The 23,246-nt window shown below is 35.1% G+C and overlaps 1 protein-coding gene across 1 annotated transcript in view; it reads left to right on the forward strand.

Annotated features, from left to right (window-relative positions):
- The window catches only part of USP15 (ubiquitin specific peptidase 15), a 66,818-nt gene that overhangs the window by 31,841 nt on the left and 11,731 nt on the right, over nt 1–23,246 (forward strand). The window contains exons 7-10 of the mRNA XM_026092360.2: nt 9,952–10,035; nt 16,911–17,055; nt 22,065–22,238; nt 22,962–23,120. Coding sequence (XP_025948145.2) covers nt 9,952–10,035; nt 16,911–17,055; nt 22,065–22,238; nt 22,962–23,120 — 562 coding nt within the window. The remainder of the gene's footprint in view (nt 1–9,951; nt 10,036–16,910; nt 17,056–22,064; nt 22,239–22,961; nt 23,121–23,246) is intronic.

Genomic DNA, 23,246 nt, shown 5'->3' on the forward strand with positions numbered 1-23,246 from the left:
TTTTTCATTTAATCGGCTAAACTTTTTTTTTAATATCCTTTCTGGAATGTAAATTTTGTTCATTGTTTACATGAGTTTTGAACAACAGTTGAAACTAGTTACTAGTAGACTTATGACATTATTTCAGCCTTACAAATAGTTAACTTTTTTTCCTTTGATGTCTGGTAGATAAGCATATCTTTCATTAAAAAAGTTAAGTTCCTCTTATTCCTTCTGACATCCCAAATTTATATAAATGAGGTTCACTGTAGTTTAAAAACATTTTCATAATATCATCTCTTATCATTTGAAGGACAGATATTCTTAATCTTTGCGTTTTATGTGTCAGGACTTTCATTAGGAGTACCAGTTTATGTTAAGTTGCTTAATGAGGTCTGATTTGTCTAATTTAAGCTTTATATGAACAGTATAACCTAACTTAGCAGGATGTTATTCATAGAGAGAATGGAAAGCAGCAAAAAGAACGGGATGCAGAATACTTGAAGTTTTATCTCTGGCCTCGAAATGTATGTCCTTGAAATATAAATTCTGAGTCAAATTTTTAAAGGCATGTTTGAAAGCTAATAGAACTTAACTGAATGTCTTGGTTCCTTTTGAAAGTTTTGGTAGAAAAATATTCTTGGTGATGACACCTGCTTTTGTTCTGCCAAATTTTCATTCCACTGTATAGAAGATGTTCAGAAGTTGTATTTAAATTAAAGCATATCTTTTGGAAAAAAAATTGACTTTGGGGAAAGTAAAAGGCTATTTGAGAATTCCAGTATCAAAAGAGGCTTATCTGGAAAGCTGCAAATAAAGATGAACAGTTCTGCCACTAAACTGAGGTATATTTTTGAGGTTTGGCAACTATCGGAAACATAGATTAGCTGAAAAAATGCAGATGCCTTGTAATAACAGAAGGTTTGCAAAATTAAGTAGAAGCAAATACAAGCTAGTGACAAGCAGTAATAGGGCTGGGTTTTTACATCTGCTCAAAATTTTTATGGAACAGATGTAAATCTTTAAAATAGTAGAAGTGTAAAACACTTGCTTTTTAGTCTTGTGTGTCAGATGCATTAGGAGTATTATTATTTTATTGGTAGTTTGTCATCACTAATAGTATACCTCTAAACACCTTCCTACAGTCCTGTCATTGGTCACGCATACTGCACTAGTACCTGCTGAGACTAGTTCTTTGTAATATTCGTTTTAGAAGAGTACATATTGTAAATTGTAATCTTAGGCCTGGGACTACAATGCTGTATTTAGATCAAAATACTGAATATTGGAAGGTATGAAAGAATTACAATCCTTGAAACAGGCAAGGTCATTTCAGAATGTCAGCTAAACTTCTCTCAGAATCACAGAATTATTGAGGTCAGAAGGGACCTCTGGAGATCATAAAGTTCAATCTCCCTGCTCAAAGCAGGGTCACCTAGAGCAGGGTTGCTCAGGGCCATGTCCCATTGGGTTTTGAATACCTCCAAAGATGGAGACTCCACAATCTCTCTGGGCAGTCTGTTCCAGTGTTTGATTACTGTCACAGTAAAAATAAAAGTAAAGAAGTATTTCAGTTTTGCCTCTTGTCCTTTCACTGGGCACTACTCAGAAGAGTTTGGCTCCATCACTTTTTTATTGCCACCCATCAGGTGTTTATACACATTGATAAGATTGCACAGGCCTTCTCTTCTCCAGGCTGAATAATCCCTGCTCTCTCAGCCTCTCCTTGTATGATGAATGCTTCAGTTGTCTTAGTGGACACTGGACTCTCTCTAGTAGCTCCCTGTCTCTCTGGGGAGCCCAGAACTGGATCCAGCACTCCAGATGAGGCCTCACCAGTGCTGAGTAGCAGGGAAGGATTACCTCTTTCCACCTGCTGATAACGCTCATTCAAATGCAGCCCAGGATGCTGCTGGCCGCCTTTGCTGCAGGGGTGCATTGCTGGCTCATGTTCAACTTGTTATCCACGAGGACCCTCAGGTCCTGTTTTGCAAAGCTACTTTCCAGCTGGTCAGTCCCCAGCCTGTCCTGGTGCAAGTATTATACCTACCTAAATGAAGGACTTTGCATTTCCTTTTGCTGAACCTCATAAGGTTCCTCTCTGCCCATTTCTTCAGCCTGTCGAGGTCTCTCAAGGTCACAACCTATATGGTGTCAGTTGAAAATGAAAGACAGCAGGATATTCTGCTTGTGATACCTTTCCCTTCTCCTTTCTTAATAGTTGAAGCAGAACAGCAACCTTAATACTGGTTATGTCCCTTGGCAACTTTTTTTCCTATTGCAAGTGGGGAATGGTGGCAGTTTTTAAGAGAAACATGTTAAAGGTGTGTTCATCTTTTCTACAGCAAGAGAAGAACTTATTTATTTTGAAAATGGCCAAAGTAAAGCCTCAGCTGAGGAGAGGAAAGAACACCTTGGAAAACAACAATTCTGATTATCTGATTTTCAAGACTATTATGAAACAGTATAAGTGAAAAGATTATTAGCATACCAAAACAACCTTCTTTTGTTATAAAGAAAATAAGAGGAAATGAATTAAACTTTGGGATCATTTTTATGTAGCACTAGAGACCCTGCTGAGCAACTGAGAATTTCAGCTCTATGTCCAAGCCTGTCAGTGCTTGGATTTCTTTTATGTTCACTGTTCTGACTTCTGAATTTACTTAGTTTTGCAAGTAATTGCAACATCTCTGTAAAACCCTCTCTTAAATCTGCTGATATCTGCTACTGACTCATATCTCAACATTGCTTAAAATGTCTTTTGTCTGGAAGTATCTGAGTGGTATGAGATGCATTCTTAAAATGCATACAAAGTCAATCTTCTCGCTTGGTATCTTGAGAATAGCTGGGATTTTGGCCCTCTGAGAGGTTCTGTTTATATCAGCTGTTTATATCACCTACTGGGATGTTTGTTGCTCAGGAAGTTTGGCTTCTGTGAGACTGTTTCTAGGGAGCTGATAGTGACTTCTCTTGGAATGTCTTTACTGCCATTGCTCCCAAAATAGATTTTATTTGGCATTAATGGGTGATTCTGCGGAAGTGAACTGTATTATACAAACTTTTCTGTGAATAACTATCTCCTAAATGCCATATATGTGGCAAACTCATCCGAACATAGAGATCCCAATTGTTCTGGTAGCTTAGTTGCTCTGATCCCAGTCTTTAAATGAAAACTTGCAATGTGAGTGCAGAGAGTGGTTTTCATATCTGGGTCCATCTAGGACAGATTATTCCACAGACAGAAAAATAATTATTTAATTGTATGTATTTAAAAGGATGTTTTAAACTAAGATGTCAAAAATCTAAGGTTGTAGTTCAAATAACTTTAGCAGTTTTACTGATGAGTTCTTACCTGTTCATGTGCTATTATAAAAGCAATTTAAAGAAACATACAAAGTTACTTGTTTTTTCCTTCTGATTTTAGAAAGATGTATGCTATTTTTTTAGAAAGCTTGGTTAAAAAGGTATTAAATCTGTTGATTCCTCATATTCTTCAGTAATGCTTCTTTACTTGTTTTTAGTTTTTCACCACATAAAATATATAAGAATCTTTTTATTAGTCTATCATACACGTGTGTATATTTAATAAAAGTAACAGATTTAATTCTGATTTGCTTGTTCTATCTTTAGACATAGCTATGGAGTAAATCATCCTAATAAAATAGCTAACGTTCATCACATGATCAGTTTTTTTTTTTTTTTCAAGAAAAAACTTGGTTCAAAACTGTATACCTTTTTATCTTGGAAAATCACTAAAGACTTGCTTCATTTTTGTTTGAGCTAGGTCCCTATGGTTTTTAAGTAAAATATTTTTTATGAATTAAAGATATATAGCTATCCTTTTGGAAGAGCATGAAGGTATTTTTACTCAAATACTTAATGCCTGTATAGCCTAAGTTTTTTTCAAGAAAAAACATCCATGATATTTCAAAAGAAAAACTAAGTTTGCCTACTGAAATGAAAGGTATTATCTTTTACCAAGAGATTTAAAATCTTTTTTTTTCCTCAAGTAATTAATGTGCAGATAAGTGCACCTTTCTACTGACTTCGCTATAAGAAAGATAACTGTAGAGGATAGAGCTGACAACTGGGGACTTAACTCTGGTGTCTTAAATCATAAAAGCGAGAGCTGTCAAAGCTTGCCTACCAGTACCTGAAGAGCCATCCTGCAGTTTGCTGATGCGTAATAACTTCTTAGACTATGATAACCGTGTGTCTGAGCCCATGTGGGTAAACATCAGACATCCGTAATGTACAGCAGAGATGTTTTTGTGTTAGCTTTAACAAACATGTTTGTTTGATATCAGTTAACTCAGGGTTGAGAAACCCCAACAAATGCATGCCCTGAGCATCAATGTCTGAATGTTAAGATACCAGCCTTTCATCCTCCTTCCCCCCAAAGAAATAGAATTAACTGAATTAGTTATTTTTTGTAAGAAGAGAACAGCCTACACGATAGTTGGTGTAACTTATTAAACCTAGCTTTAGAACAGGTAAATTGTATAGCAGCATAATTCTAACCATGCCTTCATGGACTTTAGCTATCACAGAAAAATATTCCTTTAAGACTCTACTTTGCATATCCACTATGCTGGATGAATAAAAGAAAATTCTGCATAGTCTATAAATATAATGAATATGACAGAATGAAAGAATAAAACAAAAAATTTACCTGAAATATTGAAAATATAATCTAAATAAAATATTAAACAGCTGGAAATCAAGGCATATAGGAGGGAAAGAGTTGTTCTCTGCTTGCAATGGTTTTGCTGTGTTGTCTGTTTTTACGTATTGTCTCTACCGTTGATCACTAACTCTAGTTAAAGCACAGTATAAATTAACCATAAGGTTAATGAGACAAAAGCTTAATTTCAGAAAGCTCACAAGATTCACCAGAGTTTTTAGTGATCATTTAGTGCAATACAGAAAAATACATATTTCAAAGTTATCTGTTACACAGTTCCTGATGTTGTTTCTCCAGCTATGCTGATAATTTGGTTTGCTGTCCTACTTCTCCTGCATATGAGAAACAAGGCCATTTAGTGATATTTTTTCTTTTTGACAGCCAGAGTTTCAAATTTATGTTCTTTTGTCAAGTCATTAACTGTTCATTCATATGAGTGTGAGAAATCATATGTGTTACTGCCAGTGATCAGGTATACCTGGTGTCTTCCAGGAGAATTGCCTATATCCAGAAAAGCTACAAGTTACTTTGTTAAGGGTGAGAACATGGGCACAGTGCATGGATACATAGAATAATAGACTGTAATCTGGCTTACTTTACGGTACCTTTTCTCTGTATCCACAGTCACCTTGCTGTTATGTCTTTTACTTTCTTACCTTTCTCTTGCTGATTAAGCAAACAGTTTCATTTCAAACTAGTTTGTTCCTTTGGGACTTTTTGTGGTAAGCTCAAGATAGTATAATCAACTTTTATCTGCTAAAAAAGGACATATTTTTCATCACCTTTGCACTTTCTGGCCATCTTCACCTGTTCAGGATTTGTCTAGGATATGGTGTTCATGGAATGGCCTCCTGTAAAGGAATTTTTCAATAGCTGTGTGCATATTGGGATGTTCCTCTGTGCCAAGCATCAGATCTGGATTAGGCTTGAGTTAGGCATATCCATGTCCTATGTTCAAATGCATCTAGCCACATGGATTACTGCTAGCGAGAAAAATGTGATTAGCATCTGCACTGTAGCCTATGATATTTTACATATATTTTAAAGCAATATTGAATCTTTTTTGCATTATAATTATCCTACTCCACCAGCTGTTTTAAGAGAGGAAAAACAAGGTAGTGGTTTGCCCTAGGATGTGCAGAGATGGTCTTAACTTTGGTCTTAGCTGCAATTCTTTTTATGCATTGGATTTTGGTTTCTCGTGCCAACTCTGAATTGGACTGCAGACTTGAATGAGCTAGTCAAAGAAGATATATTGTGGTGATATTATTTAATTTAGGCCTTTCTTGTGATAAGCCAATAATGTGTGAGTGTCTAGAACAAAACTGTTTTTGAAGCATGAGTAATTTCTTGTTGTTCACTAGTTTACCTCATTCTTCTGTATGTTGTCTCAGAGTTTGTTTTGTTTAGAGATCTGCTCTAAACCAGATGAGGTGCAGCTATCCAGTACACTACTGGTAGATTTGGGTTGGGGCAGAATTACAGATTTTTCTGTGTTGGTGCTGCAGTTTTTTTCCATTAAGCATGTAACTTTTTTACGTAGGGAGAATTTACTTTGACTGTTATAGTTGTGTTTCGAATTATTAATAAATACTGGTGTAGCAGTCTTCTACCAGACTTGGTGTATTAGACTTCTTATACTTCCAGTTACGAATTCAGCCTGTATGCTTTTTTAAAGCTCCAGCTTTTTCCCGATGAAAGGAGTGTTGGTCAGTTATTAGGAATAAAGACAAGAGAATTGACTGCCAGATACAGTGTGGAAATCATATATTCCCTAACACATAACATTGGGATGCAGAATATATACAGTTTGTTAGGTTGTATCCTGTTGTTCTTAGCTAGAAGTAGAGTATCTGAAGCAGCAACATATATTTTGTTGTGCCTTGTGAAGGTTTAAAAATTGTTTTAAGATATGTTGAAATGGAGGACAGTGTAAAACACAGAAACCTTTGAAGAGATCAAACCAGAACTTTAGTGAAGAATGGGTTACAGTTGGAGGAGTGGGAGAGAGAGAAGCATGCAGTGATAAGTACACATGATCTTCTTTCCCTTCGCCTTAGTGATTCCTGACTTAGGGGTTCATCTCTGTGATTTAAAGCAGGGCTTTGAAAAACACCTGGCTTTCTTAGCATCTCTATCTTCTGCTTTTTTTTTTCTTTTTTCTTTTTCTTCAGCAGACTTGTCCCCTGTGTACACTTCTGGGTGGCTTGATTCCCCTCAGATGTTGCAGAACCTCCATTATTACAGGAGTACTGCGATGTAATTGCCCACTTACAGCAATTTATTTTTTTTGGAGGAACTGGTAAATGGGATGGCAGCACATAGTTTTGGTGTTTTTTTGGTTTTTTTTTTTTTTCCCCTCATCTCTCTAATTTTGATAGTAGTCTTCCATTGCTTGCTTGATTGTAGGTTTTCAAGGAGTCCTATGTGTATGTCTACAAAGACGTGCTTATAAATATGGATGAACAGAATAAGTTATTTGTGAAATGTATTGGGCGGCTTCAAAGCATATTTGGAGGGGATGGTAGACCGAGATCGTGGTTGCTATTGACAATGAGGGTTAAGATTGCTTGGCAGCTCATGCATGGCTCTGGACGACAGGCCTTTGGCCTCCCAGGGAACGTGCTTCATTCCACTGTTGTAAACAAACACATACAGATATGTTAAATGTAAAGCAAGTTCCACCAATAAAATGGAAGGACTTCAGACAAGAGCTCAAGTCAAACCCATAGAGAGTCTTCTATGCATGCCAAACAGAAATTCAGGGCAGAACTGTTCTTTCTGTTTTTACTACCCAGAATCTTTTCGGTAGCTTGTCCATGGGAGTGCATATAGTCTGGATCTAGCCATTCACCAAAACAGAAGGAAGAACAGTCTTCTGGTACAGTTCTGAGTTCAATGGTCAGCTATATCGTGATGCTAAATAGATATTTACAAACTTGAGATAGGGATGTTGAATGCTAGTCGTACTTCTCCTCATTCCTACTTCTTTTCCTGTTTAAAGAGACGAAATGACAAAACAAATTGTTAATGCTGCTTTTCTCTTACAACAAGGTAAAATTAGGTGGAAAAAATCAATGATTAAATTTTAAATATCTCCTTGTAATCATGTTCCTAAAGTAATCTTAAAGTCTGTAAATTTTAAAATGGTGTGTTGAATCATGATGCGTGCTTTAAGTCCCCGCAACTTTGACATACTTAATAATTTGAGAAACTCCAGAATTAACTCAAGTATTAGTTGATCATATATTCATGATTCAGAATATCATTTAACTAGTCAAGGCTCTGATAAGAAATTATGCAGAATTCAGTTAATCTAACTGACAAAAGTAGATTTTTTTCTTTGTAATTGATTACAAGAATGCCAGACATACCACTCTGTATACAAACATTAAATATATGCAAATATTCAATTGATTAACTTTTACCTCAAATATTGAAATACATAGAGATGTAGAAAAATACTGCTGTTTATAATATTTCATAACACTATCTTCTCATGTTAAAATGCACTCAATAAATGTGCATAGTGTAACAATGCAGACATTTCACTATTTTTGGCACAATTTGATTTATTTTTCTAAAAACAGAATAAGCTAATCTAAAATCTGATTACCTTTTATATATTTAAATGCAGGGAAGAGTTTACCTCATGTATTACATTATATCTCTGTATGCAGGACTTAGTGGTGTGAGCGAGAACGTAAGCAACCGTAAGCATGTAGAAGAGGATTCTCTTATGTTTTTTGTGTCAGTATCACTTTGTATTTGATAGCAAAGGTTGAGTTTTAAATAGATATTTTAGCATATGGGCAGCATATCAGCACCAGGAGTAAATCTACTGATTGTTGTCATCTTTAAGAATGAAATTCACTTTTTTTTTTCCTTTGAAAACTGAACCTGTGTAGTTTATTCTGGTTACTTTTAAATTTTAGGCATCAGTTATTATACATCAAGCTTTAATATTAAAACAATATCCTATTTGCATTTGGTTTATATTATTTAATAGCTTCAAATTTCTTTGGAAAATTAAGTCAATACCAAGTTTCAGTTCCAAATGACTCACTTCAAATAGCTTCTTCTAAAATAATTACATGTATATAATTTAATTTTTGCCTTGAATTTTAATAGGAATAAACTGACTTGAATTTTATATCTTTCTTGTGGACATACTCAGTATATTTTGCTTCTTTGAAGATAATATTGCTCGAAGAAGAGGAATTAGACTGATAAACAGAATCTACGGAAAAGCTTTATGAATGTTGGTCAGAATATTTTAAAAATATTTTTTTTCACAGATTATTGCATTTTTTTTGGAAAGGTTTATTAATAAGTTGAAAATAAATGTCCAAATGTACTGGAAAGTACATTTGAGTAAAAGTGTCTATCTTGCAGATTTTAGTTCTTGAAATGTGTTTTTTAAAAAAAATCCTGAGCATGCAGTATTTTTTTGCTGCCTTAATTTTATGAGATGTATTTCAAAGCTTTACATGGACAGCTGGAGCTTGATCCAACCCAGTTGGAGCTGCGTACGGTCTACCCAAAGAAGTATGAGGGTGCCTCAATACCTTGAGAGCCTTTTTCATGCATATCTGTAAGATTTGATCTAGAAAAGAAAAATACACTGCAAGATAGCTGTATGTTGTTTTTAATTGTTACATTCAGAGGGTCTTTTGTGATTAAAATGTTCTGTATTCTTATATTTAAAAATATGCTTATGCAGTGGGGTTGAGAAATAATGCTACTATGTTTGGCTAAAGAGATTTTATAGCTTGCTTAATAGTCTGCATAATATCATGGGATTTTATAACAATGTTAATAAGACAATTTTAATTAAATGGTTTCATGCTATTTTTAAATTAACCTTGGAATATGTATCTTAATCACTTTCATATCTCATCTCAACACCCACTTATGCTTAAATGAAAAATTCATAAAATTACCTTGTTAGAAACTTTACGCTGAAGGTTTCAGAACAACAACATATCTATAGTCATATTATAAATGGAAGACAATTTTTAATACTGTGGTTTTGTTTTTTGTTTTGTTTTTAATAGAGCTATCTCTTCAACATGATTTGAAAGTTTAAAGTGTTGTTTAGTATTTTTGCTTTTAAAAGATGAATTCCAAGAGTTGCATGTCCTGGGTATTTTTAGTGCATATCTGAGTTTAAAGGAAAAAAACCTTTTTCGTGCTTGTTTATATGCAGTGCTCATTTGTTAGCTTTCTTTCGTATTTTTAAGTATCTCAGCATTTTTATCTAACTTATCGTTTTCATATTTTTAAAGGTCCCCAGGTGCATCCAATTTTTCAACTTTACCAAAGATCTCTCCATCTCTGTCAAATAATTATAACAACATGAACAACAGAAAGTAAGCACTATATCTTAAAAGCTATTTCTTTAATTGAATCACCCAAATATGGCATAAGGAAATTTCCTTGTCTTGTAGTTATTAGGTTAAGCATTTGGAAGTTTTTTTGACAATATTTGGATTGTAAATTGTTATCGGTCAGTATTTTATAGAGTAGGTGTTGTATCACATAATATCAGGAAACGAAACTCAGTTAAAGGTGTTTGGTAAATTTTAATCCTCAGTAGATGAGATACTAAAAAGAATATGGAGGACTGTAAGAAAAGATAAAAGGACTCTATTCAGAGTTTATCATGTTAAAAATACAAAATATTACATTATTATCCTCCTGTCTGAGATGACCAACAAATAAGTATAAACTACTTCTAGTTAAGGTGTTCAGGTTTTCCCTTATTGATTGATGATAAGGTATTACAGCAGCATATATGATATCACACATTGATTTGAGACCACTAAAACTGAAGCTGTAATTGTTGTCATAGTGATTATTGCCATTAATTTTCAGCAATTTAACTTCTGTGTCTTGCTGCCAGGAGCTTTGAGAGAGATCAGTTTGTGATTGGTGTGCTCAAGTATTACAGAGAACTAGTAAAAGAGACTTCTCACTTTTAAGGGTTTTCTCCTTTATATTGCAAATTAGAAGTTGTATAAAGTATTTGGGTTGCTTAATGTGATAAAACTCTAAAAGAAGAGTTTTCATAATCTAGTGGCCAACTTTCTATGTAATCCTTTTTATTGGATTTATTATTACAACTGTAAAAAAGTTGGCGAATATAGAAAAACATGGAATTATTTCACTTTAACTTAACAGATATTGGAGCATCTTTCAAATGCTTGAAACCAGAAAGCACCCATCTTTAAGGCAAGCTTGAGGAAATTGAAGAGGCTTATTCTTACGATTCAAATTGAAATTAAAATATTTTTCCGGACTTGTGTTTTGTGATCAAACATGAAGATGTTAAATATTAAAAAGGTGGTATAAATATTAAATATCTTATACAATATCTTCCAGTTAAATACTGCATTTATCAGAAGTGATTTTTCGTAAGGGGTGAAGTGTCACTTGTGCTTCTACCAATTGTGAGTAGCCCCAAATCTCACTGTTAAACAGTTCAAATCCATGTATTTAACTGCAGTCTATTGTACTGTGTGTGTGAATGTGTAGTAAATTTAAAAAAAAAAAGTTTATTGTATCTATGATTGTATGAAAAATTATTTGACCAGAGCTGAGCCTCTAGCTGAGAACTAATCTCTCCTTCCCCCGTTGCTTATGCAAAAAACAGTTGTAATGCCTAAAGCAAAGCTTAACAATCACTGTTTTCTAGAGAGACCGGATTTTAAATCAAGTCAGTAAGCTCTTTTTTTTGTTTGTTTCAGGAGTTTTTTTGCGTTAACATATGTTATCATCTCCCTAGTGATGCTGTAGCTATTTTTAGGAAGCACTTATGAAACCTGTTGCCAGCTCTTGCAGCGTTTAAAGACACTTTCCTCACTTGCTTTAACTGATATTTTTTGTTTGTTTTGTTTTGAAGCCAAAATGGGATTTTTAGAACTTATAGTTCTGTCGCATTAATTTTTTTTGAATTTGAGGATTTTCAACAGAAATGAATGCTTAAGAGGAAGTGATAGAAGATTCAGATTTGATACAGAATTTGCCCTTTGAAGTGCCCTAAGTATAACTTAAATATTTGGAAACTAGATAGTAGGAGCATGTTCTCTGTAGTGTTGTGAAATACTAGCCATTTTTCTCTTGTAACGCAAAACACTGTATATCTGGATGTCAGGCAACACAGATGTTCAGTGCAGAAGTATGTGTTTTTCCTTGCAATACAGTAATCTAATTATGATAAGTTTAAAATGAAAAGTATAAAATCATAAATTTGTAATTCACTACAAGATATAATGAAAGAGAACCTTTAGCAGCACTTTTATGGAATGCATGTTCAAGATGAAGTAGCTCAGTAATAGAGAAGTCATATCAATTTATGTACACATTATGTGTTTTAAAGTATGTAATGTTTCACTAAGAATTTTTGGCTTCAAAAGATAATTGAAAAAATACATTTCCGTATTTAATTGTATTAAAACATTCTGGGATAAAATTGGTTTCTTCCTATTTTCCACTCTTCCCCCAAATCTCTTCTTTTTCTATTACTTAATGCTACCTTCTTTTCATTACTTTCTTACATAACTATTTATGTCAGCCTTGTCTGGAACTTATTTTCATATTTCTGCCTCATTGTCTCTTACATTGCATTCTAGCTTTAGTGCAACAGGGAAGTTGTACATTTGAGGCCTCTCAGGATCCATTGGCACCTCCCTATGGACATGAGATGCTATGACCCTTAAGGAAATACCAAAATTTGTTTTGAAGATAATTTCAGCTGATAAAGCTGATTTGTAAGGCAGAAAAGGAAAAGAAGAGTCGTATATAAATTGGTTGTTTGCTAACAGATAAGTAATAATCAGCACAAGAAATTTGAACATCTAGGTTGTTTAGTAATAGTAGTAAATGCTACTAGTTGCAAGCATGTTTTTGCAATCAGTATAGCTTGGCTATGGAGTACAAATTGTGTTAAAACTCAAAAAAAAAAAAAAATGTTCCTTTTATCTAGTATATGTTTCTAGAATACTTGTCTAATCCAGGAAGTATTCTGAGTGATATTAAGCTTCAAATGGGTAAATAAGTAATAATGCCTTGAACTATTCATCTGTTAGATAATAGAAATAGCTTATGCAAATTTTCTCAGGACTAAAGCCTTCATTTCTGTAAAAGTGGGTTTAAATTACACATTTGATGGAATGGATGACTCCAAATAGTTGATCATTGATATTCTTTTTGCCTTTATATTTAAATGAAAAACTTTTTCTTCATTTGTAACCATTGCTTAAGACTCCTAAAATGACATGCTTCATCATTTAGTAGCATGAACTTGTCAGAAGAGACAATTGGCATCTTTGTTTGCATACTAGGTGAAGACACCAATATTTCAATAAGTATAGTTATTGATTATATGTCTCCTGTAGAAACAGTTTCTTCTTATTACATCTGACACACAGGGAGCGTAGTTTGAAGAAGGTGATTTTTTTTTTTTTTAATCTTATCTAAACAGATTGTAATGTCATTGTTTGATCTCCAGGTGATGATCATCAGGAATAAGAGATTAGTCTTTGTGTAGTGGCATGGGCCTCTCCTGCTGCATCAAGCATGTCTAAAAATTGATGGAACCCAGTTATGGGTTTGTTAAAAAGGTTGGTCACAAAAATGCATTAGCAGCACACTGAAGTGGTCAAAATATGACAGAGCTTAGTAAGTGTTCCAAGCTTCGGATCTTCTGGGCTCATTCTTGCTACACACGTGCTTTTTGCAGCACCTGTTGTTGATGTGTGGGACTCCACTGTCACATTGTGCAGTTTTCAAAGCTAGCAATGCTTTTCCAGATCTCTCTGTACCAATTCCATGCTTCCCAGAACACAAGCTGTGCTGTGAGTGCCCCAGATTACGATCTCATCATCTGAGGGCTACTTCGAAGTTTAAAGCAAGGATGAAGATAGTACATATAAGTCATTTCAACTATTGTACACACAACCCAAGATTTATAGATTTATGGATAATATAATCTTGTTCAGAAACCTCCCTTTACCCTTTTCACTACTCCAGGAACTCTGCCTAGCTGTTCAAGGGTCCTAAAATCATTTCCTTTTCTCTGGTCTTGCCTTGTTTTTTTATTGAGCAGCAGTTTCTGTTAAGAGCCGGTGGTGTTCTCTTTTTGTTCTTGCACTTAGTGGAATGCTCTATTCTAACACTACCTACCAGGCTGATTTTTCCTGTGTCATTCCTTCCTTACAGACAGCTTTCTAAAGGTTTACTGGAAAGCTGATTGGGGAGGGTGGCTGTGGCAAATTATTTCTCCTAGGGCATTTCTGTTTGAACAGAAGTTTGTATAGACTTGCCTTGGGTCTAGATTTTCTTTCCATTGTTAGCCATTTACTAGTGGCTGTTAATAATCCTGTAGCTTTTGTCCAGTTTCAAAAGCATGAAAAGCCAGAGGCAAAATGTAATTTAAATAAAAATAACTCTTCCAGAAAAAATGACTTTGCAGACTGATAAAGCTGTGAAGAGAGGTAAACTAATCTTAAACATTCTTTTTACTTGCAGGTAGGATTCTTGATTTATATACCCCTTTTTCTGTTTTTCCCCAGAGAAGGCTTAGCAACTAAATAACTCTAACTATACTGTCTCGTACACATAATAGGCACTGTGTTTCATCTGAAGCCTTTTGATAAAATATCACAGAAACCTGAAAGGTTCTGCATATATGTGCAGCACTTAACTCAAAAAGAGAAGGAATTTTGCCAGTTTCCTCATGTTCTCTGTAGTCTCTTGAGGGCCCTTAAGATTGCCAGTCTAATTACTAAATCAGGTAGTACAGTTATTTCACCAATTGAAAGAATACTTGGTCCATGAGAAGAAAAATAAATGAATAGATCTGACTCACAGGATGAGTATGATAACCCTGTTCTCTAAATCTCTGAAATGTACTTCTGTAGGCAGGTACAGGAGATGAAAGAGCTCAGCAATGGCTTTCTCTTTTGAGAAATAAACTGAGATATTTTATTTCCCATATAGCAACCCAGCTCTGAGGATCTATCCGCATTACAATTATCTTGAATTAAATTATCATGATGTTACTCAGCTAATTTGAGGAAGTCTTTCACATGGATGCACCATGGCTAAAAGGAATACACTGATTGCAATTTCTGACTTTCTAGTGTCCCTCCTAAGGTGACAGTTCTTGAGTGGGAGGGAGGTCTTAGAGATGGAAAAAAGAGAGGGAGTGAAAATCCCCAGGGAAATTGTATTCAAATAGTTTATTGCCCTACACCTCCTAAATTTCCAAAAGAGCTCTGTCTTCTGATAACCATGTAAAAAGTGTAAAAATCTTTGAGTCAGAGGAGGAATGTTTTGGGAAGCAAGCAGAGCCAAAAGTTGAAATTTATTGTGTACCCCGTATGTGTGCAACCCATAAGAGGCACATTCATGTTGCTGTTGTGCACTGTTGAGCTGAGTGAGGGGGCTATGTTGTGGAGGTTGCACCAGCTCCAATGGCAGGATTGTGCTTTTTCTTCCTGGGAGAACCAGGGTTTGCCAACTTAAGGCAGTTGGAATTGACTGCAGTGAGCTGACTTGCAGTTGCAAAAAGAGACTGAAGGTATTTTTCCCTGGGGATCTTGGCATGCAGGTGTTTTTCCCTGGGGATCTTGGCATGCACGGATGAACCAAGGACTAATGATACGGAGGGGGAAACTGCAGAGAGAAGTTGAAGGGAATATAGGCTCCAGAGTTCAGAAAATGTCTTGTATGAAGTAGGGTTTAAGAATTTAATTTAGGAGTAAGTTGAACAGGCACAATGAGCTTTGCAGGGATTTTGCATGGAAAATGACCAGTAAACACAATGCCATAAAGCTGGTTTTGGGGCAGATCAGACTGAATATCCATATGTATGGAGAAGGGAAGGGCTGAAAGGGAATCTGACTATTTTTTTTTTAAAAAAAGAGGTCAGATGTTAAGGTTTGAGAACAAGAACTCTAAGGGAGTTAGTGGAGATATAAGCTGTACAGATTCCTGAGAGCATTAAAAAGAAGGAGAAATTTTCTTCCCCCTTCCATTTGAAATTTTCAGTAAATCTTGTGGATAAAAACAAAACAACTGTTACTCATTAAAAGGATAATTACTGCACCGTGGTGACAGCTGGAATTCAGTTGGATGTGGAGGGTATTATACTGTAAAATGCAGCAGTGTGACTAGAGTGTACTATTGGGCACTGTTGCATCCTCATACTTTTAAGATTATAAAACTTGATTATTTATAAGGATTAATTTATTGCACTGCATATTTTTCCTTGTCATTCTCAGTAATTGACTTTTACGTTTTTGTTCAAGTTTCTTCTAATGTGAGTAACACTTAGGGACTGCTTAGGGGACTCTAGCCAAAGCTACTACTATGAATATTTCCTTATGGTCAGTGACTGACAGAGTTTAAGAAAGGGTTTAATCTTTTCATTTGGTTGGTTTTTTAATATCTGTAATATTAAAGTGCATTGCTACAATACTACATTCTTTCACCTTCTAGTGTTCTCAAATACACTTATTTTACTGTTTTGGGGTTTCTTCTATATTTAGTTTTTGCATGATATCATCTGGTAATGAATTACTGTAAATCTAACCATTTTGCCTGCTTCAGAGTTCTCCAGTTTCTCCAAGTAGATGCATCATAGGAATTTCTAAGGAAGTTGTTAAAAGGCATTTTGTGCTTTTTTTTTTTTTTTTTTTTTCCCCCCCCCCTCTCTCAAGGCTTTCCTGCATTTGCATGCTGGATTGTGCTGTCCTAGAAGGGAAGCTATAAATAGAGTATCTGATGCAGTGAAGCAGTGATGCCACAGTGGCCTTGGCAATCTCAGCTCTCACCTGTAACTCTGCATTCCTGTTCCCACTGTCCTCACTGTCTTACAGTAGCAGGATGCAAAAGGGACATAAATGATTTATTGCTGCTGGTGGTGTCTAAAGTCTGAATGTGTTAGTTTTGATGGAGCAATGAAGAATGGAGTGAGCTGTGAAGCTGCTCCTATCAAAAAGGGAGAGGGATGTAATAGTTACGGTTACGACAGTACGTTAGGGTTTGGTTGTTTGCAAAGGTGACTTCTTAAATTGAAATCTAATGCTATTACGAAAGTTAAATGCTTCTTTAAAATCTTTTTGTGTTCACAGTAGTTCTTTAAAGCTCTAAATCATTTAAGTTTATAAAGTACTTGTATGTATTAAAGCACTAGAGAATACATGTTTACATTGTGAGAGATGTTTTGTTTTTTTTGCAGTGTGAAAAATTCAAACTATTGTCTCCCATCATATACTGCTTATAAGAACTATGATTATTCAGAGCCAGGAAGACACAATGAGCAACCAGGCCTGTGTGGCCTGAGTAACTTGGGGAATACATGTTTCATGAATTCAGCAATTCAGGTATGTACTTTTGCAGGAAAATGAGCTTATCTTATTATTTTAAAACTAGTATTTTATGATATTTTGTCATATTTGAAGCTAACATTAACAGACTCCACTAAGTGGCAAGATGGTATTAATACTGAGAAAATAGTATTAGTATACTGGAAAAGTAGATTTATATAGCCTCTTCCATCATTTCGCCTGTTTCTGCACCAGTGACCAATGTCAAAAAGAAATTTGGCAAGCATCTTAAATGGGGTTCTTTGCTTTCTGTAATGATTTTCATGCATGTTGTGAAAAATACTAGAAACAAAGTGAGATATTTATTGTAATATTATAGTTTTTTGTCTTTTTTTAATTAATTGTATGTACTCAGCTATAAAGAATTACACTTCCTTTACAGAGAGGGAAATAAGGAGAACACATAATAAAGATCAGCAAATGATTTTACTGTGCTGTTTTGCAAAATGTAGGGAGGGAAAAAAGGCAGAATTCTGAGAAGATGGATTTAAATTCTCATTCTTGTCTACCACTACTTACTTTTGTAAGTACATGAAAAAATAGTGTTTAGTGGTTTCTCTGGCTAGCTAATGCTATTACCATTTTTTACAAAATGTCATGTAAAGCTTTACTTTTTCATTTCTGAAATGTTATAAATAATCCTTTACACATCTATATTATTTCTCCAGTAAGGAACCTGAGGCAAGTTTCATGACTTTTCCAGAGTTGTTCCTTTGCTACATTTGTGATATAATTTTCAACCGAACTTTCTGTGGTTGAAATAAGAGAATTTCTTGATGATAAGAATTTTTTTTAAAAGAGAGGAGCATTTTTGCACTGTTCTATGAGTTCATTGGTAGAATAAATGATTCCACTGACAAGATAATATCGTATGTGCTAAAGAGGAGACAGCTCATTTATTTGTAATAAACTAGTTTTGTGGTTAGAGGAGGACAGAACAGTCCTTTTACAGGATTTTGTCTGTCATGTTACCTAGAATTATGTGAGTTTTTCTATAACCTCATTATATCAGATATGAAATGATGGGCAATGCAAACCATACCTCTCTGTTTCTCTGAAAAGAACATATTGCATTTACAACGTTTCTGTCTTCTGATAGACTAGAGATCCATTATTACAGTTACTAGTAATATAAAACTACCTATCTACCCTTCAGAGATCCTTTGATAAAAGTGATAGTTCTGTGTTGTGTGAAGGCATTTATGTTGGCCTGTTAATGAAGTGCACCATGAGCTAAAGAGCTCTCTTGTATGTGTTGTGCCATTTTAATTTTGCTATTAAACTTGCTGGAATACGGTGAGGACTTTTAATACCTTTGCTTGGCTGACAAACATTTAAACTTTTTGAGGTGCACTTGAATACAGATTATAGTGCTGAAGCACTGAGCTGTCAGAAAGCCCAGTGGAACAGTTCAGTGGATTACTTGGCCTTTATTTCTACCTAGTTATCCTGTACTTTTAGCCCATAGGTTAGCATATCAGGAACCTTTGAAAATATTTCCCCCCGTCCCCACCCCTTTGAATAGCTGTTATTTCATGGATGAGATATAAGTAGAATGTAAAGGCTAGTTGCTTTGAGGTGAATGCAATAGAAATACTAGTATACCTGTACTGTTTCCAAGATAAAGAACATTAATTCTTTTACTTTCAAGTGGAAGCTGCATAGGTAGATGCATTAATGATCAGAAAGAACCAATAGTTTAATTTGCTTTTGTCTAATTCTAGACAGCTAGATATATATTCTTTTTTATCAAAGCAGTCTTATTTCTAAAAACTGTAAAGTATACTTAACTTGCCTTTCATGTTTTTTCATGCTGAGGATAAAGATAGTAAAACTCAACTAAGCATACTTCAGAGTTAATCTTCTCCTTCCATCATCACAGTAGTTCCTTAATTACGTTTGTGATTTCTTAGGTTGAAATAAAAAAACATGTTAAACTCCTTTAACCTGTTCAGGAAAGCAGTAGTTTCAGATACAGTTGTAAGCTAAACTTAAAAAGCTGTTGAACTCTGTTCAGTAGGAAAAATATACTAGTGATATATAGTCTGTGCAGATTTGCTATCCCATCTGTATGTGTAGAGTCAGAGAACAGCTTAGGATGGAAGAGACCTCAGAATGTTTTTTGGCCCAGCCCTCTGCTCAAAGCAGCCCCCAGGGCCTTGTTCAGTTGAGCTTAGAGCATCTTCAAGGATGGACATTATACAGCCTCCCTGGGCAACCTGTTCCTGCGTTTGATGTACAATATCAGTACAAAAATATCATGCCTGTGGAGTCTGTGCATTTCCTGAAATTAAGGGCCATTCTGTTAGCTCTTCAGTTGACAAATAGTTTTCTGTAGTTTTAAAGTCATTAAGTGTACTTGTTTAGCTCTTGTTATTTTCTGTTATTCTTCATGCATTGGTATACCTGCTGCTTTATCAATCTTTATTTTTTCAAAGAAGTGTAGGCTGAACAGACCACATAAATATGGCTGCTTTGCTATCTAGTAGATTGATGCTTTCTGTAAGGCTTCCTTGATACCTACAGCACATCAGATCATAAGGAGGAGATGAGAATGTAGGATTCCTGTCAAATTGGCTTCTGAATGCTTTTTTTTCTCCTTGATGACAGTCACAGTCTTAAATAGGTTTCCTTTGCCATCCTCTCAAGAAGTAAATGTGTTCGCAACTGTTTAGCCTTATAAGTATGTTGAAAAGATTATGCATCAGTGGATAAATGGCCAACTGTATTAGTTCCTTTAGTAGCTACTCAAAAGTTGTCGTCTGAAATTGTAGAAAAGGTAACAGCTCTGTGTCTCAGATGTAGCCACATTCAGATCAATAAATGTGTGCATTGCCTTTTTACCATTTACGTCTTGCTATGTTGGAATGTGAAAATAGATACAAAGGAAGAGTGCAATGATCTGTAGTAATATTCCTGTCTCATGTATACAAATACAAATGAACATTCTGAGAAAGTGATAAAACTGACTTATGAGATGAAAACTGGTAACCTAAAAAAAAATTAACTTTCTGGTGAAGCAACACATTTTCAACACATTAAGTGTAGTGCTTTACTAAGAACTTACAGAAGAATATACTGGTTTTGCGTTACTTAATTCCTTGTTCTGGAAATGTCATCATGCTAAGCTTTAAATCAGCTAAGCTGATTTGACCTGCTAAACCAGTCAAAAAAAAAAAAAAAAAAAAAAACATTTAGACCAACAGAAAAGTGAGGAGGGAAAATACTTTTTGTCTGGTTAGTGAACTGAGTAGGCTTCTTGGGTAATAGCACTTCAGATGAGTATCAGAACCAGTGGAGAAAAAGAGCAGGACTTCTCTCTTTGGGCGGCAGCAGCAGTTATTTGTCATATCACTCAGACAGAACATGAGATTTTACCTGAAGTGTAATTTTAGCTGTTGTTAGCTTAGCCTGGTTTGCACTGAATAGTTTCAGGGTAACTGGTGGAACTTGGAAGTCCATCCATTCATTTTTAGGCTAATGCTAAAAACAGTCTATTGACGACTCTCCACTTGACCACTTCTCTACAGCATTCAGAGACCAAGTATTTATCTTCTTGGCTGCACTGAACAGTTCAGAATTGACAACATATATCTGTGAGGTAGGACTGTCTTTTGATGACAACTACTAGGGATAAAACTCTTTGCCACATGGTAGGAGAAAAAAGAGCATTCTTCAGCCCTCAGTGTTCCAAAAGCTCCTGTAACATCAGGATGTTTTTTTTGCAGTGTACAGAGGACCGTCATATGCTGTGAAACTCAACTCTTGTATGGAGAGCTGCCTGCAGTACAGGACTGGCTTTGCTTAGTTGTATCCCACAAATATAATAGGCAGAAATAGCTCTCTTTTTTTGTTGTTGTCTTTCTCAATAAAGCTGTAATTCTTCCACCCTCAGTTGCTGCGTCTTAAGCAGAAGAGAGTGTGGACCCAAAATTTTTGTTCTTCCCCTTCTTTGCAGGGAGGCAGATGAAAAGGATGAAATGTTTGATCTTTCTTTGAACCTTTAATAGAAGAAAGAATGCAGAAAAGTTTGTAATGCATAATGAAGAAGCTTTGATAAATCCATATGTTAAGACATGGCATATGGATCATTTCTGAGTTATTGGAGAAGTTTTTGCTTAAAGGAGTGTGAGGAGTAGCATACGCAAATTCAAAGTGGTTTCCTAAAATTGTAAGTGATATTTCAATGATTATATCCTGGTATCAATAAGTGCTGACAGAAGAAACAAACTGGTACAGAGGATAAATGATTATGAGTCTAAACGAAGGCCCCTACATTCCTTGAACTAGCCAAGGGTCTAAACAGCTTCACAAAATTTAAGAAAACATAAAGGGCTGCACTAGTTCTGACCCCCAGGGTCCAGTCCATCTAGTGTAGTATGCCGTCTTCAACAGCATCTGTGAGCAGGAGTAGGAAGAGGAGTAGGGCAAACATCCTAACCTTCCCTTCCCTTCCCTCCCACCCCTGCCAAAAAAATATCTCGGTTTCCAACTATTTTCAGCTCACAGGTTTTTCTGAATGTGGTGTAATCTAATTAAGTAAGTCCCATTGGCTGTCTCTTCCAAGTACCTATGCTGTCTCTCCTTGAGGCCTTGTAAGCTTTGTGCATCTATAACATCCTTCAGCAAGGAGTTTCATAAAGCTACTATTCATTTGTCAAGAACCGCCTTTTTTGTTCGTTTTGAACTTGGATGCAAATGCTGTCATTGCACTGGGCTACAGGAAGAGAGATTGTGCAAAAGTATCAGTTTTCATACACAGTAATTAAGCTTTAATTTGACTGGACTACCGTTACTGTGTCTATTAAATTCTTAAGCCAGTCTTGGTTTAAAATCATTATCTGCTTCTGGAAAAGAACTGTTTTTTTCTTGTAGGCACAAAGCATTACAGTTTAGAGGATTGTTTACGGGTGCTTTAACAAAGTTCAAACATTTTTTTTTTTTTTCAGAACTAGTTCAAATCACAGTTCTTTTTATGTCTAAATATTCTCTATTTCTATTTCCAGTGTCTGAGCAACACACCTCCACTTACAGAATATTTCCTCAATGATAAATACCAAGAAGAACTGAATTTTGACAATCCTTTAGGAATGAGAGGTGAAATAGCAAAATCTTATGCAGAGCTCATCAAGCAAATGTGGTCAGGAAAATATAGTTATGTTACCCCAAGAGCATTTAAGGTTAGTATGGAATTTAACTTGAATGTATATTGTCAGTTTTGTTTCCGTAGTATACAAAACTCATGGAAGTATGCAAGAATAAGAATTTGAAGTAACATTCATAAGTGTGTAGTCCATTCATTTAACCTTTTGTTCAAACACTTAGATGTGTATTTAAATAAGTCAGCTGTTCATTGTGCTTTGTTCATTGTAAATTAATTTTGGCTTCCTATCTCCATTGAAAACCTTATCTTTGATTATTTTGGGGGTCTTTTGACTTGATATTGGGCAATTTGACTTGATATTGGGCAAGATGCCAATAAGCTTTGTCTTCTGTGAAGACCGTCTGGTTTTGAGAATTTTGTAAGATGATGCATACCTATGTGTCATGTACACTCTGTACTTCATTCCTGTTTGCACTGTGCATAGTCCTCTTTCCTTAATTAAATACTGTATTTATATATTTCAAAACTTGTTAGTATTTTATGATTGTCAGTAAACATGTTAATGCACTTAACATTTACTTATCTCTCCTGTCTTTTGGTCAGATGTCTTCATCTTGCATGGTTCCTTGTTGTGGATATTTCTATTTTAGAGTAGTCCTCTTAATATTTTTTATAATAATTAAGATACCAGAAATGTTAATTTGTAATTATTGTAAAGTTTTAGTGGCATTGTGCTATTAGCTCATGTTAAAACAAGCACTAGATGTTCTGAACTAAAAATTTGTATTTTTCTTTTTAGACACAAGTAGGACGATTTGCGCCACAATTTTCTGGTTATCAGCAACAAGATTGTCAAGAGCTACTAGCTTTCCTCCTGGATGGCTTACATGAGGATTTGAATCGAATTAGGAAAAAGCCTTATATTCAGTTGAAGGATGCAGATGGGAGGCCAGACAAGGTAATGTTCTTGGTGTTGAATTTTTTTTTTTTTTTTTTTTTTTTTTTTAAAGTCAAAGTTGTAGGTTGCAAGGTATTTTTTACATGTTTGGGTACTGAAAGTTTGGGACACTGATTAGGTGTCACT

This window comes from Dromaius novaehollandiae, chromosome 1 (assembly GCF_036370855.1).
Source record: "Dromaius novaehollandiae isolate bDroNov1 chromosome 1, bDroNov1.hap1, whole genome shotgun sequence".
Classification (NCBI taxonomy): Eukaryota; Metazoa; Chordata; class Aves; order Casuariiformes; family Dromaiidae; genus Dromaius; species Dromaius novaehollandiae.